Here is a 13,633-nt window from a genome sequence, read left to right as displayed (position 1 = left end):
CCTTTCATGTCCTTCAGAATCTTTTCTCCCACAGATTTGGCATTGTCTACGTTTACAGATGATGCAACTCGAACAGTAGTAACCGCGTTCAGCAGCTGTGAATTCTTTCTGAAGGATTCTAGGGTTTCCATATATCGAACTATCTTTCCATGTCTGCCAGATATCCAGCTCTCCTAGAAGATATTGCTTCTGCGCGATTTTCAATTGTCAACTCTTCAAGGCCAGTCAGGTTCTGCATATGTTCGTTAACGATAGCCAAAGCAGGCCTACCAGATGTCCAAATTATCTGCTACAATTCAGTCATGCCTTTACCTCTCGTCAGACCGTCACTCGTTTTCTTACTTCTCATTAACGTTTGTTTGTTCACCAAATCACGAGAAAGTGTCGCCCAGTAGTTGTCAGTTCTCTGGATGAACAGGTATTACTATAACATGCTGTACTGCTCTGCGTTGTCTTTTCGCGACTGAAAAGTCAGCTGCACGAACAGCCAAGTAGACTTCGTTTAAAGATTATGGGTGGAAGAAGTAAAGCAAGGAAGCATTTCTAACAAAGACCGTAGATAAAGGTCGAAATTGCCACTTCGTTCAGCTCTCAGGTTCTTTTTCAAGATTCTAAGTAGATTCAGATACTGAAACCAAAGAGAGGCAGTACTTGACTTGGATAATCGTTATTTTTATTCTATGAACTATTTCATGGATAAGCTCTGCTGCTTCCGACGCCTGCGGTTTGTTGACGGGTATTTCCTTCAAGGAACAACTAGTACGCCTGTTTTGCTTTTTCAAGGGGTTCTGATAGCATATTATTACCATCAAAAACTCTGCTTTTCATTTTTGATGATTAAAGGTTCACATTAAGGGCTATCTCCAACAGACCATGGCTTCGTACAACATGAGAGACAGCTTTGCCTTGTAACATACTTCGCCCAGTGTTAGGCGCGTATACTTGACTTCTGATTACCAAAAGTCCCGAGCCAGCCATGTGGAAGGCAATGGCTCTTAGGAAACTCATGCGCGTGTAAAATCCACCTAGCACAGCAATAGCATTTCTTAAAGCACTTGTGGCAGGCTCTGCATCGACGATACACTTTGCCTTCCAGTAAAGTGGTTGGTCAAAAGTAATGACTAGAGTTTTTCCAGATCGACTAGCACGTTCGTTAGCTTTTTTCTTTTATATTTTTAAAGTAAATAAAACGGCACGAACCTTTTATATAGCCTTAAGCCCAGTCATGTTGCAAGTACTATGGTAGATGGCCCCACTGATTAGATCAGCTAAAGAATGGTACTACGGAATGGAAACCGCAAACTGAAGGGGCAAGGGGATTCAATACTGGTTGGAAATTAAACTGAATTGCAATTTCCTGAGGTCTAGACCGATTGTTTTTTTCTCGTTTTAGTAATTTGATAGTATTTTGGCCCAATTTGGGCAAAAATTGTTTTAGCGGCACAAAATACTAGTGGAATTTGTGTATTTTATTACTTGGAAGGGGATGGAGAGCTTCGAATTCTGCTATAATGATCTACCTCCTGATTTTCTAGGATGGATAATTCAATAGATTAGGTTCAAGATTAGATGAATAACATTAGGAGGAACAATTCAATTCGATAACTTTAGACTTTTTAGTCTGATAAATATTTTGGTCAATTTGTCAATACATATTTTATAGGTATTCAATGACTAAACTATTCAAGGCAATATTTTGTTTGTTCGCAATTCCACGCCTACCTCTTCTTCAAAATAATTAATAGCCATATTATTGGCCGCAACTCATTAATCATCGTAGAAATTTTGATCTTCAAACAAGGCCTTGAAATAACAAACAACTTTAAATAAAAGTTTTTTAAAAGCTTTTATTAGTTCAACAGAGGTTTTTGTTATCTTTTAAAATGGTTAGTTTTTAGTGTTTAGTTCTTAAGCAAGTTCAATTCACCCCCTTCTCTGAAACATTTATGACAAAATCCATGTGTTTATCATGTATTTGAACCATAAAAAGAGACTGAGTTTTTTTTTTCTTTTGTTACAATGATCATTATATACCCGAAATAATAACATAGAGGTTACCTAATTCTGTGTAAACTTCTCTTCATTTTTTTCTGGGCTCTTGGACTTGAGCTTTTCTCTTGGCTGAATTTCCTCTGAAGGTGTGTTAGCGATATTTCTGATGTGGGTGAGATGGACACAGCTCTAGAAACAAGCGTTGGAGAGCTTAATGGAGCCAGATTTAGGCTGTTTAGTTGCATTTCTCGTCCATTCTTGACCAAAATAGTGCATTTTATATTGTCAGGATCGCTGTTATCTTTCTCTAATGGATTTGATTGCTTAATGGTACATTCAACTGGTCTAGGAGCACTAGCTGTATTACGAATGTCTTCGTTATTTTTGTAAAAATTGGGGGAGTTCAGTGTTGAACTTACTATTTCTTCACTTTCATCAATGAAAAGAAAATCATCTTTGTCTATATATGACTGTGAAGTTGAGGGAGTTTCTTCTCTCCTTGCAGGTTTTCTACTGTTTGAAGACTTGTGCTCTTTAGAGGTTTGGCTACTACCGTCAAGTAGTTGTTCCTGTTTCTGAAAATGGTCATCTATGATTTCAATGTGATCGACTTTTACATGAGTTACTGAAGTAGGCTTCAATTGGTTGCCAGTAAAAAAACTACTCAAATCGTCTGGTGTTTCGTAAGGTCGATTATTCTTATTTTGGTCTTGCAGGCTTGTAGATTTATCTGTAACGAAAATGGTGTTTGATTTCATAAGTAAATTCTTTGAAGGTTTGACTCTTTAACTCTATAATATTCCCTATACCTCTATAGACAAGTAAAACTTGACCAATAAAGGCCAATGGTGAGTGAAGAATCTAAGTATTTGAAACTAAATACCTCCACTGCATAGTAGGAATCACCTAAATTAACCAGGAATCAAATGAAGACCTCCCAAGCCCGAGCCGTTTCTAGTATTAGTTATGCCTGGAGAAAGTTAACTACACCTCTCCCTCTTCCAATTCAAATATAAGCAAAAAAGTTGAATCGTAGTGAATAATATGATCAGGGGCAATCCCCCAGCCATGCTCCCCAGCTATGGTGCCCAGGGCAAATGAGCCTGTTGCCAATCCCCCCTCCCTAGTAAAAGCTCTGCCAAAAACTCATCTGCTGCTGCCGCAGTTTAATTAGCCAGAAAGTTGAAAACTCCACTTTTTAGGTCATATTCAACGAATGACAGCCAAACAACTACCAAAAATTCCCTTTGAAGGACGAGCACATGGCACGTACTCCCAAGTTCGACCTCGTAAGAAAGGGTCGTACAACTAATCGGGCCTCTAACCTACATCAGTTGCGTCGTATAGCGTCAAATCCATTGAAATATATCCATCATACGCGTCAGACTACAAGAAGAGAAAAAAGCCAGTACAGTGACAAATGTCGGGCAGGACTTACGACTGTAAGTTAGCGAACAAGATTATTAATCTTATAAAAATTATAGAAAACGTTTAGCGAAAATGATGCTTAAAGACTTATTTGTTATAATATCTTAATCAGTTATAGATTTTTTTGGCAACAGGGACTGTGAACCAAAAGGTGAAATTCCAAAAAAGATTTTAGGGAATTTCAATAAACTTTTTTTCGTGTCTTTGTTGAGTGTTTTACTCACAGTATATAAATTATAGGCAGTATGATCTTTCCCTATCTTACCCATTATAAAAACCCGGACCGAGGTGCGAGTGCTCCAGAGAACGTAAAAACATAAGCGACATTAGATCATTTCACGGATAGACAAGTCAGATTTCTCTTGAACGCGAACCTTGGCTTCAACGTTGAAACACTAAATTTTGAAGAAACTAATTATAAATTAATTTATTCCAATACATATATGAAAATCGGTAATTAGTATTGCAATCTTATTATTAGATGTTTTTTGGAATTATAAGTAGGTTTCGAAGTCTCAAGTTGGTTTCAAAGGCGTTTTGAGAAAGTTTCTGCCAAAATACGTGTTCCAGGGTAATTGGACCGCTGATGGCAGATGAAATGAGAGGAGCTGTTTGTACGCGCTAATGCAAGTATAAGTGCGAGGAGCTGTTTGTTCGCTCCGAGAATGAAGAGCCAGAAATTATCTGCGGTAAACTTACTGCTATATCTTTATACTGTGGTTTTACTTTACAAGCAGTTGAAGATCCCAAAATTTGAATTCTTTAACTGTAGCGCTCTAAATAAAGAAGTTAACTCATGTGGTTGGCGCGAGTTAGACAGGATAAAAAAATCCTGATTGGTTTATGCTGTTTCTTAATGCCTTGATTGGTTGTAGATATTTTGTCACAAGTGATTTCGAGCCAATAGCAGAATTCTTTTCGACATGTCCTTAATAGAAACAGGTGTTAATTGTCTGAATTCTAAGATGGAAATTCAGGACTTTCTGGTGTAGGAAATCTGAGTTTGTCACTGAAATTGCTTTTTTTTTTTTTCTTTTTTTTTACATGGGCGGGAACTCTTTGGGATCTAGAATCAGGATATCAGCTGAGCAGTTCCTAGGGTTTGTGATGCCCGAGGAAAAATTAATTACAGCACTCCCCTCCAGAATCAAATGGCCGCAGCGCCCGAGGCAGCTTCCCTGGTTACCTCTTCCCCCTTGAACGTCTCTTTGTAACAGGTAGCTAATTTCAGGACCAAGAAGCTTCTAAAGTTGGGATATCCGCTTTTTGATTCCGGTACTCCAGAAAATCCAACAAGCTCGGTTTCAGTCTGAACAATTTTTCAAAGCGGGCTATGATGTGAGACCTCTTTATTTCCACCATTTTCCTTGGTTAGAGCAACCACGGATACTTTATAGCGCACGTATATGTTTTATTCTTCGGACTCTACATTGTTTGTTGTTGGGTGGAAGGGGGTAGAGGTGGTACGGCAATAAAAATTTCTTTCCAGTTTTCTTCCACTTGTACAAATTACTTGTTTTTTTCTTAGCATTCTAAGATTTTTTCTTTGAAAACATTCTAAGTCACGAGACACAAACGTAAAAAAAAAAGAAGAATTTTGAATACTCTTGAAACAAAAGCAATACTTCTTTTTCATACCCAAAACGGCTTTATTTGAAACAAATCCCTATTCTTAAAAAGCTTCATCACCATAAAAGTACTAAGTAAAATGAAATCTGAATGCTTGGATTCGTTAAGTGGAAATTAGCAAAACCATTTCTATAATAATAATAATAATAATAATAATAAAAAAGGACGAAAATGAGAATTCCATTCTAATGAAAAAAAAACTGTTTTAGTGCGGAATGATCCAATGGATACCCATCAAATGTTCTATCATGTTATACATATCACTTAATTGATTTCCCTGAGCACTACAACTAGCTGTCGGCATACCTGATTTTAGATACCTTTATAGTTCTTGAGTATCGTAATTAACAAGTTGCTGTCCCACCTTTACATGTATTGAGGCCCGTCCTTGGTACCGAAGCACCAACTTAAGTTTTACCGAAAACCTGAGAGATCTGAAATTCTACCAGTTAAAGCTCACGATAAAACAATGCAAGCATTGAAAACGGGTAAACTCGCCATCAAATGAAGAAAATAAGAAAATGGAAAGAATTTGGCATGGAATTCTCTTACCCCTTCCTCACTGCAGAAAAGAGATTATCAAAAGTGTGAGATCAGGAAAAGCTTGTACCATGGAAGTACATCAGTGAACCCCTAAAACAATATTACAAAAGAAAGATCTGCATGCTTCAACGCATAGTTGATATGAGCTGTAATACTCTGCTTGTCAGCGTGTTTTAAAACATATAATTTACATTAACTTGCATTTTCACTTAAAGGATATATAAATAAAATAAGAGAGAAATATAATAAATTTCAAGTGACAAGAAAGGACTAATGAAAGCGACGTTTTGCTTCATTTAAACAAAACTTTGCTTACGTGAAATCAAAGTTTTGTGGCAAGTATTACATAGCTTAGAAGTTAATTTTTGAACAAATTCTAACAATATAAAGGACAGATTTTTATTCGTGCGTACAGTTCTGCTCGAAAATTCTCCTTAATCTACTTTTATTTGAAAAAAGACTTGTTTTTATTTAATTTGCGATTGTTTTTCAAATCGTCCTGGAAATCCCTAGAAAGATTCCCACAGAAAATTCGCCCATGGTAAATTTCTCCCGCGAAAAATACCACCCCATCACGGAAAAATCCCCCAGACACACCAAGCCCTGCTGAAAATTTACCCAGATGGAAATTTCCAGCCCTGCTGAAAATTAACCCTGTAGAACACTTTCTCTTGTAAAGTTGAGTCGTCAAGGAGAAAGCAAGACAAATAAAAAGAATTGTGCATAGAAATTCTATTCTATTCTCCTTTTTTAAAATTTTTCCCTGGAAAGTTCATCCATGAAAATTTCCCTCCCCACAGAAAATTCTCAGTAGTATAGTATGCAATACTCAGAATTGGACGCCTAAGGCTCTAAAGAGTGTACCCTAAACCTCATTGCATATACCCTAAGCCTCATTAGCATATTACAGGTGGGACATCTCTTTAGCATATTACGGACGGTACAAAATTTGTATATTCAAATGGGGATATAATTTAAATATAGCCACGAGGCCCTAGCAACCAGTCATAGCAACCAGACCCAACATAAGGCTGGATTTTAAATGTATTTTATACTAGAAAGAAAGTAGAATTCAGAGAGAGAATAGTTTGAATATATATTTTTCATGAAGTTTTTATTTGACAAGACATAATAGCAAAAAAAAATGAATGGTTTGTTTACACGATTGGAAGTTGATAGTGGATCTGGCTGCAGCAAAGATACAAAGGGAACATTACCAAACATAGCAGCAGAAATTACAAGAGGATGTAGACAAAACCTTGAAGGGTATGAGATTTATGCAAGATATGTAATATCATTGAGCAAATTCAAATTGGGGGAACAGTTATGTTTTGTGGCAAAAGCTTATATAAATCATGTATATAAACTTCAAGCTGCTTTAAATGCATTAGTGAAATACTCGTACGCTCGTATATTGAGGACAAGAACTTGAATAAAAATCATAGGCAGCGCGATAGCGCTGACTAAGTGAAGAACGATGTGGCCAAAATGTGTTATTTTTTTTTTTCTCCATACTCGGGCACTTTGTATCGAAGGGGTCGTCGCAGAAACTTCGAAAAGGGCTCACTTGGTTGGAAATTGGAGTGGCTAGTACCCATTTTAATAGTCGAAAGTGATTGAAGGGCAACTAGCTCCCCCACTCCCTTCATTCCCCCAAACACATCCAATCAAAATTTTGAGATAGCCATTTTGTTCAGCGTAGTTGCTTTTCAGATAGAAAATGTGTTTTTGAGGAGGAAACTCCCCCAAAACCCTCAGGGCAAAGGTTTTTAGTTATGCCCTGGGGGCATATAAGGTTTTTATAGAAGGCGTTGTCGTAGAAATTTCAAAACAGGCTCACTCGATTGGAAATTCAAAGGGCTAGTTCCCTTTTTAATAGTCGAAAGAGATTGGAGGGCAACTAGCCCCCTCCCCCACGCCCACTGTTCCCCCAAACACATCCAATCAAAATTTTGAGATAGCTATTTTTTCCAGCGTAGTTGATTTCCAGATAGAAAATATGTTTTTTTGAAGGACACTCCCCCAAAACCCTCAGGGCAAGAATTTTAAGTTATGCCCGGGAGACGTATAAGGTTTTTATAGAAAGCGCTGACGTAGAAACTTCAGAACAGGCTCATTCGATTGGAAATTGATTGTTTTAGGGCCCTTTTTAATAGTCGAAAGAGATTGGAGGGCAACTAGCCCCCCACGCCCACTATTCCCCCACACACATCCAATCAACATTTTGAGATAGCCATTTTGTTCAGCGTAGTTGATTTACAGATAGAAATATATTTTTGGGAAGGACACTCCCCCGCAACCCTCAGGACAAGGATTTTAAGTTATGCCCTGGGGGCATATTAGGTTTTTATAGAAGGCGTTGTCGTAAAAACTTCAAAACAGGCTCATTGGATTGGAAATTTGAAGGGCTAGTACCCATTTTAATAGTCAAAAGTGATTGGAGGGCAACTAGCCCCCCCACGCCTACTATTCCCTGAAACACATCAAATCAAAACTTAAAGATAGCCATTTTGTTCAGCGCAGTTGATTTCCAGATAGAAAATATGTTTTGAGGAGGACACTCCACCACAGCCCTCAGGGCAAGGGTTTTAAGTTATACCCTGGGGGCATATAAGGTTTTTAAAGAAGGCGCTGTCGTAAAAACTTCAATAAAACCTCATTCTATTGGAAATTCAAAGGGCTGGTGCCCTTTTTAATAGTCGAAAGTGATTGGAGAACAACTAGCCCCCCACGCCCACCTTTCCCCCAAACACATCCAATCAAAAGTTTGAGATAGCCATTTTGTTCAGCGTAGTTGATTTCCAGATAGAAAATATATTTTTAATGTGGGCATTCCCCCAGAACCCCCAGGGCAAGGATCATAAGTCATGCCCAGGAGGCGTATAAGGTTTTTATTGAAATCTTTGTCGTAGAAACTTGAGAAAGGGCTCATTAGATTTGAAATTCAAAGGTATAGTACCCTTTTTAATAGTTGAAAGTGATTTGAGGGCAACTAACCCTTCTCTCACACCCATCATTCCCCCAAACACATCAAATCAAAATCTTGAGATAGCCATTTTGTTCAGCTTAGTTGATTTTCAGACAGAAAATGTGTTTTTGAGGAGGAAACTCCCCCACAACCCTCAGGGCAAGGGTTTTTAGTTATGCCCTGGGGGCATATAAGGTTTTTACAGAAGGAGTTGTTGTAGAAACTTCAAAAGAGGCTCATTCGATTGGAAATTCAAAGGGCTAGTGCCCTTTTTAATAGGCGAAAGATATTGGAGGGCAACTCGCCCCCCCCCCACGCCTGTCATTCCCCCAAACACATCCAATCAAAATTTTGAGATAGTCATTTTGTTCATCGTAGTTGATTTCCAGATAGAAAATATGTTTTTGAGGAGGACCCTCCCCCACAAGTCTCACGGCAAGGGTTTTAAGTTATGCCCTGCGGGCATATAAGAACGATGTTGGCACACTGTGCTATGTATTATTTTTTTCCTTTAGAGAAGTGGTCGTCGTTAAAACTTCAAAGACGGCTAATTTGATTGGTAATTGAGAGTTCTAATGTCCTGTTTAATAATCGAAAGTGATTGAAGGGCAACTAGCCCCCACGCCCATCATTTCCTAAAACGAATCCAATAAGAACTGTTAGAAAACCATTTTGTTGAACGTAGTTGATTTACTGATAGAAAATATTTTTTTGGGAAGGACACTCCCCCGCAACCCTCAGGACAAAGATTTTAAGTTATGCCCTGGGAGCATATAAGGTTTTTATAGAAGGCCTTGTCGTAAAAACTTCAAAACAGGCTCATTAGATTGGAAATTTGAAGGGCTAGTACCCATTATAATAGTCAAACGTCATTTGAGGGCAACTAGCCCCCCCCCCCCACGCCCATTGTTCCTCGAAACACATCCAATCAAAATTTTGAGATAGCCATTTTGTTCAGCGTAGTTGATTTCCAGATAGAAAATATGTTTTGAGGAGGACACTCCACCACAACCCTCAGGGCAAGGGTTTTAAGTTATACCCTGGGGGCATATAAGGTTTTTAAAGAAGGCGTTGTCGTAAAAACTTCTATAAAACCTCATTCTATTGGAAATTCAAAGGGCTGGTGCCCTTTTTAATAGTCAAATGTGATTGGAGGACAACTAGCCCCCCACGCCCACCATTCCCCCAAACACATCCAATCAAAATTTTGAGATAGCCATTTTGTTCAGCGTAGTAGATTTACAGATAGAAATATTTTTTTGGGAAGGACACTCCCCCGCAACCCTCAGGACAAGGATTTTAAGTTATGCCCTGGGGGCATATAAGGTTTTTATAGAAGGAGTTGTCGTAAAAACTTCAAAAAAGCCTCATTGGATTGGAGATTCGAAGGGCTAGTACCCATTTTAATAGTCAAAAGTGATTGCAGGGCAACTAGCCCCCCCCCACGCCCATTATTCCCTGAAACACATCCAATCAAAATTTAAAGATAGCCATTTTGTTCAGCGTAGTTGATTTCCAGATAGAAAATATGTTTTGAGGAGGACACTCCACCACAGCCCTCAGGGCAAGGGTTTTAAGTTATACCCTGGGGGCATATAAGGTTTTTAAAGAAGGCGATGTCGTAAAAACTTCAATAAAACCTCATTGTATTGGAAATTCAAAGGGCTGGTGCCCTTTTTAATAGTCGAAAGTGATTGGAGAACAACTAGCCCCCCACGCCCACCTTTTCCCCTAACACCTCCAATCAAAATTTTGAGATAGCCATTTTGTTCAGCGTAGTTGATTTCCAGATAGAAAATATATTTTTAATGTGGACAATCCCCCAGAACCCCCAGGGCAAGGATTATAAGTCATGCCCAGGAGGCATATAAGGTTTTTATTGAAATCTTTGTCGTAGAAACTTGAGAAAGGGCTCATTAGATTTGAAATTCAAAGGTATAATACCCTTTTTAATAGTTGAAAGTGATTTGAGGGCAACTAACCCTTCTCTCACGCCCATCATTCCCCCAAACACATCAAATCAAAATCTTGAGATAGCCATTTTGTTCAGCTTAGTTGATTTTCAGACAGAAAATTTGTTTTTGAGGAGGACAATTCCCCACAACCCTCAGAGCAAAGGTTTTAAGTTAGGCTCCATTGACATATAAATTTTTTATAGAAGGTGTTGTCGTACAAGCTTCAAAAAACGGTCATTCAATTGGAAATTCGAAGGGCTCGTACCCTTTTTAATTGTCAAAAGTGATTGGAGGGCAACTAACTCCCCCCACACCTGTCGGTCCCCCAAACACATCCAATCAAAATTTTGAGATAGCCATTTTGTTCATCGTAGTTGATTTCCAGATAGAAAATATGTTTTTGAGGAGGACCCTCCCCCACAAGTCTCACGGCAAGGGTTTTAAGTTATGCCCTGCGGGCATATAAGAACGATGTTGGCACACTGTGCTATGTATTATTTTTTTCCTTTAGAGAAGGGGTCGTCGTAGAAACTTCAAAAGGGGCTCATTCAATTTGAAATTGAGAGTTCTAGTGCCATTTTGAATAATCAAAAGTGATGGGAGAGAAACTAGCCCCCCCTAACACCACTCATTCCCCCAAACACATCACATCAAAATATTTAGATATTCCTTTTGTTCAGCGTAGTTGATTTACAGATAGAAAATATTTTTTTGGGAAGGACACTCCCCCGCAACCCTCAGGACAAAGATTTTAAGTTATGCCCTGGGGGCATATAAGGTTTTTATAGAAGGCGTTGTCGTAAAAACTTCAAAACAAGCTCATTGGATTGGAAATTTGAAGGGCTAGTACCCATTATAATAGTCAAAAGTGATTTGAGGGCAACTAGCCCCCCAACGTCCATTATTCCTCGAAACACATCCAATCAAAATTTTGAGATAGCCATTTTGTTCATCGTAGTTGATTTCCAGATAGAAAATATGTTTTGAGGAGGACACTCCACCACAACCCTCAGGGCAAGGGTTTTAAGTTATACCCTGGGGGCATATAAGGTTTTTAAAGAAGGTGTTGTCGTAAAAACTTCTATAAAACCTCATTCTATTGGAAATTCAAAGAGCTGGTGCCCTTTTTAATAGTCAAATGTGATTGGAGGACAACTAGTCCCACACGCCAAGCATTCCCCCAAACACATCCAATCAAAATTTTGAGATAGCCATTTTGTTCAGCGTAGTTGATTTCCAGATAGAAAATGTATTTTTGATGTGGACACTCCCCCAAAACCCCAGGGCAAGGATTATAAGTCATGCCCAGGAGGCATATAAGATGTTTGTTGAAATCTTTGCCGTAGAAACTTGAGAAAGGGCTCATTAGATTTGAAATTCAAAGGTATAGTACCCTTTTTAATAGTTGAAAGTGATTTGAGGGCAACTAACCCTTCTCTCACGCCCATCATTCCCCCAAACACATCCAATCAAAATTTTGAAATAGTCATTTTATTCAGCGTAGTTGATTTGCAGATAGAAAATGTGTTTTTGAGGAGGAAACTCCCCCACAACCCTCAGGGCAAGGGTCTCACACGACGTATATCTGCTTCTTATGCATCAAATGTTTCAGAAAAACTTTGATTCAACCACCTACTATTAGCCAGCCTTTTCAATGCCGTAGCTCTTCCTCACATTTTGTATATTGCCCAATTTTGGAAGCTGTTTACTAGAAATGATTGTCTGAAAATCCGGTCCATTAACATTGGGGGTGCTTAGTGTTTGCTTTGATTACCCCCTTGGCATCGAAATTCTGCTTTAATCAGAAAATTCAAACTTGCGGATGCTAATCTTGTAGTCCTTAAAGTAATTGCCAAATATAACCGAAAATTGGATTTACAGAAGGATTAGTACCATGTTTTAATTCAATAGTGCTCTCAGTGTTCTGTTTTGTTGTTTGTCTGTGTCCCTGGTATCTCGTTCGTTAGCTTTTGTTTTGTTTCTTTTTTCCCTTTACTCCGTCTTGTCATGTTCTGTGATTGATGGGTTTTTAATAAATAATAATAATAATAATAATAATAATAATAATAATAAAAACAACAATAAATCTGCCTTGTGTAGACACAAAACATATAGTCGCAAAAAAAAGTCTCTCCCCACCTCCCACCTATTGAATCTAAGGGATGTTCTCGAGACCAAGACGTTGTCTATATTGTAAACATAAATATCGATCTTAAATGTGATAGTACCCATTGCATAGTACCTTCACACCACCCTCACATACATAAACTTCATCCGATATGGCTGACATGGCATTTTCCTCTACTCTAACTGTGTAGTTTTAAAATTTTAATAAACGAATTAGAGTCTATGATGGTGAACGATGTAAAGTTCGGATTGGCAAGAAGTTTGAAATCATTTGACATTGTATATATCTTCAACTGCTACCCAAGAATCAAAATCAGTGTTATATCCTAGCCAACGAACAAGCAACTGTCTCTTGCTCCTATGTATACGACTCTTTAATATCTTTTCAATTTGATAGATTTCACTATTATTTTGAGCTTTTGAAATTCCTGGTCATAACAACAGCCGAGAATCTCTTCACCTTTGGTGTCTCGTAGACGATATGTTGCAGGGTTTGGTGTCTAGGATATTTGACCGTTTAAAAAGTTCAGTGGACAATAAGTAATTCTTTTTTTCAAAAATGTTAGTAGTTCTATTAATTCGAGCTGCATCATCTACATTGAATTTTTTCTTCTTCAGAGCTTTCTCACTGGAATATTGCTTAAGAAAAGTGTCAAGCGTATCATGATCTCCATGATAAAATTCCTGGGGGCTCATGTTGGACAAACATCGATGGCAGCGTTGGTTATAAATTTGCATGATTTTGTCTATATCTTTAATAAAAGCAGGATTATTTTTCAATGTACAATATCTTGAAATTAAAAATCGAATAGTTCTTATCAAATGTTCATCCAAGGCAGACTTTATAGGACTATGACTATGATAGAGCATTGTATTGTATTTCAACAATACCTTATATGCCTCTATATGCAGATTAATAAATTCACTACCTCGAGCCGTTTGAAGTTTTCTATAACAATCTTGGTCAAGAGTATTTTTTAGAGCTCTAGCA

At 38.0% G+C, this 13,633-nt stretch overlaps 1 protein-coding gene across 2 annotated transcripts in view; it reads right to left on the bottom strand.

The window, feature by feature from the left end:
- LOC148947254 (uncharacterized) overlaps window positions 1-13,633 on the bottom strand; it is a 77,968-nt gene that overhangs the window by 46,120 nt on the left and 18,215 nt on the right. For both annotated transcript variants that reach the window (XM_089096956.1, XM_089096955.1), the window contains exon 3: window positions 2,059-2,722. In XM_089096956.1, coding sequence (XP_088953082.1) covers window positions 2,059-2,722 — 664 coding nt within the window. The remainder of the gene's footprint in view (window positions 1-2,058; window positions 2,723-13,633) is intronic.

The sequence above is a fragment of the Artemia sp. Qi Xiang Cuo genome, chromosome 11 (assembly GCF_049724085.1).
Source record: "Artemia sp. Qi Xiang Cuo chromosome 11, ASM4972408v1, whole genome shotgun sequence".
Lineage (NCBI taxonomy): Eukaryota > Metazoa > Arthropoda > Branchiopoda > Anostraca > Artemiidae > Artemia > Artemia sp. Qi Xiang Cuo.
This window is presented reverse-complemented; position numbering and strand designations above follow the sequence as displayed.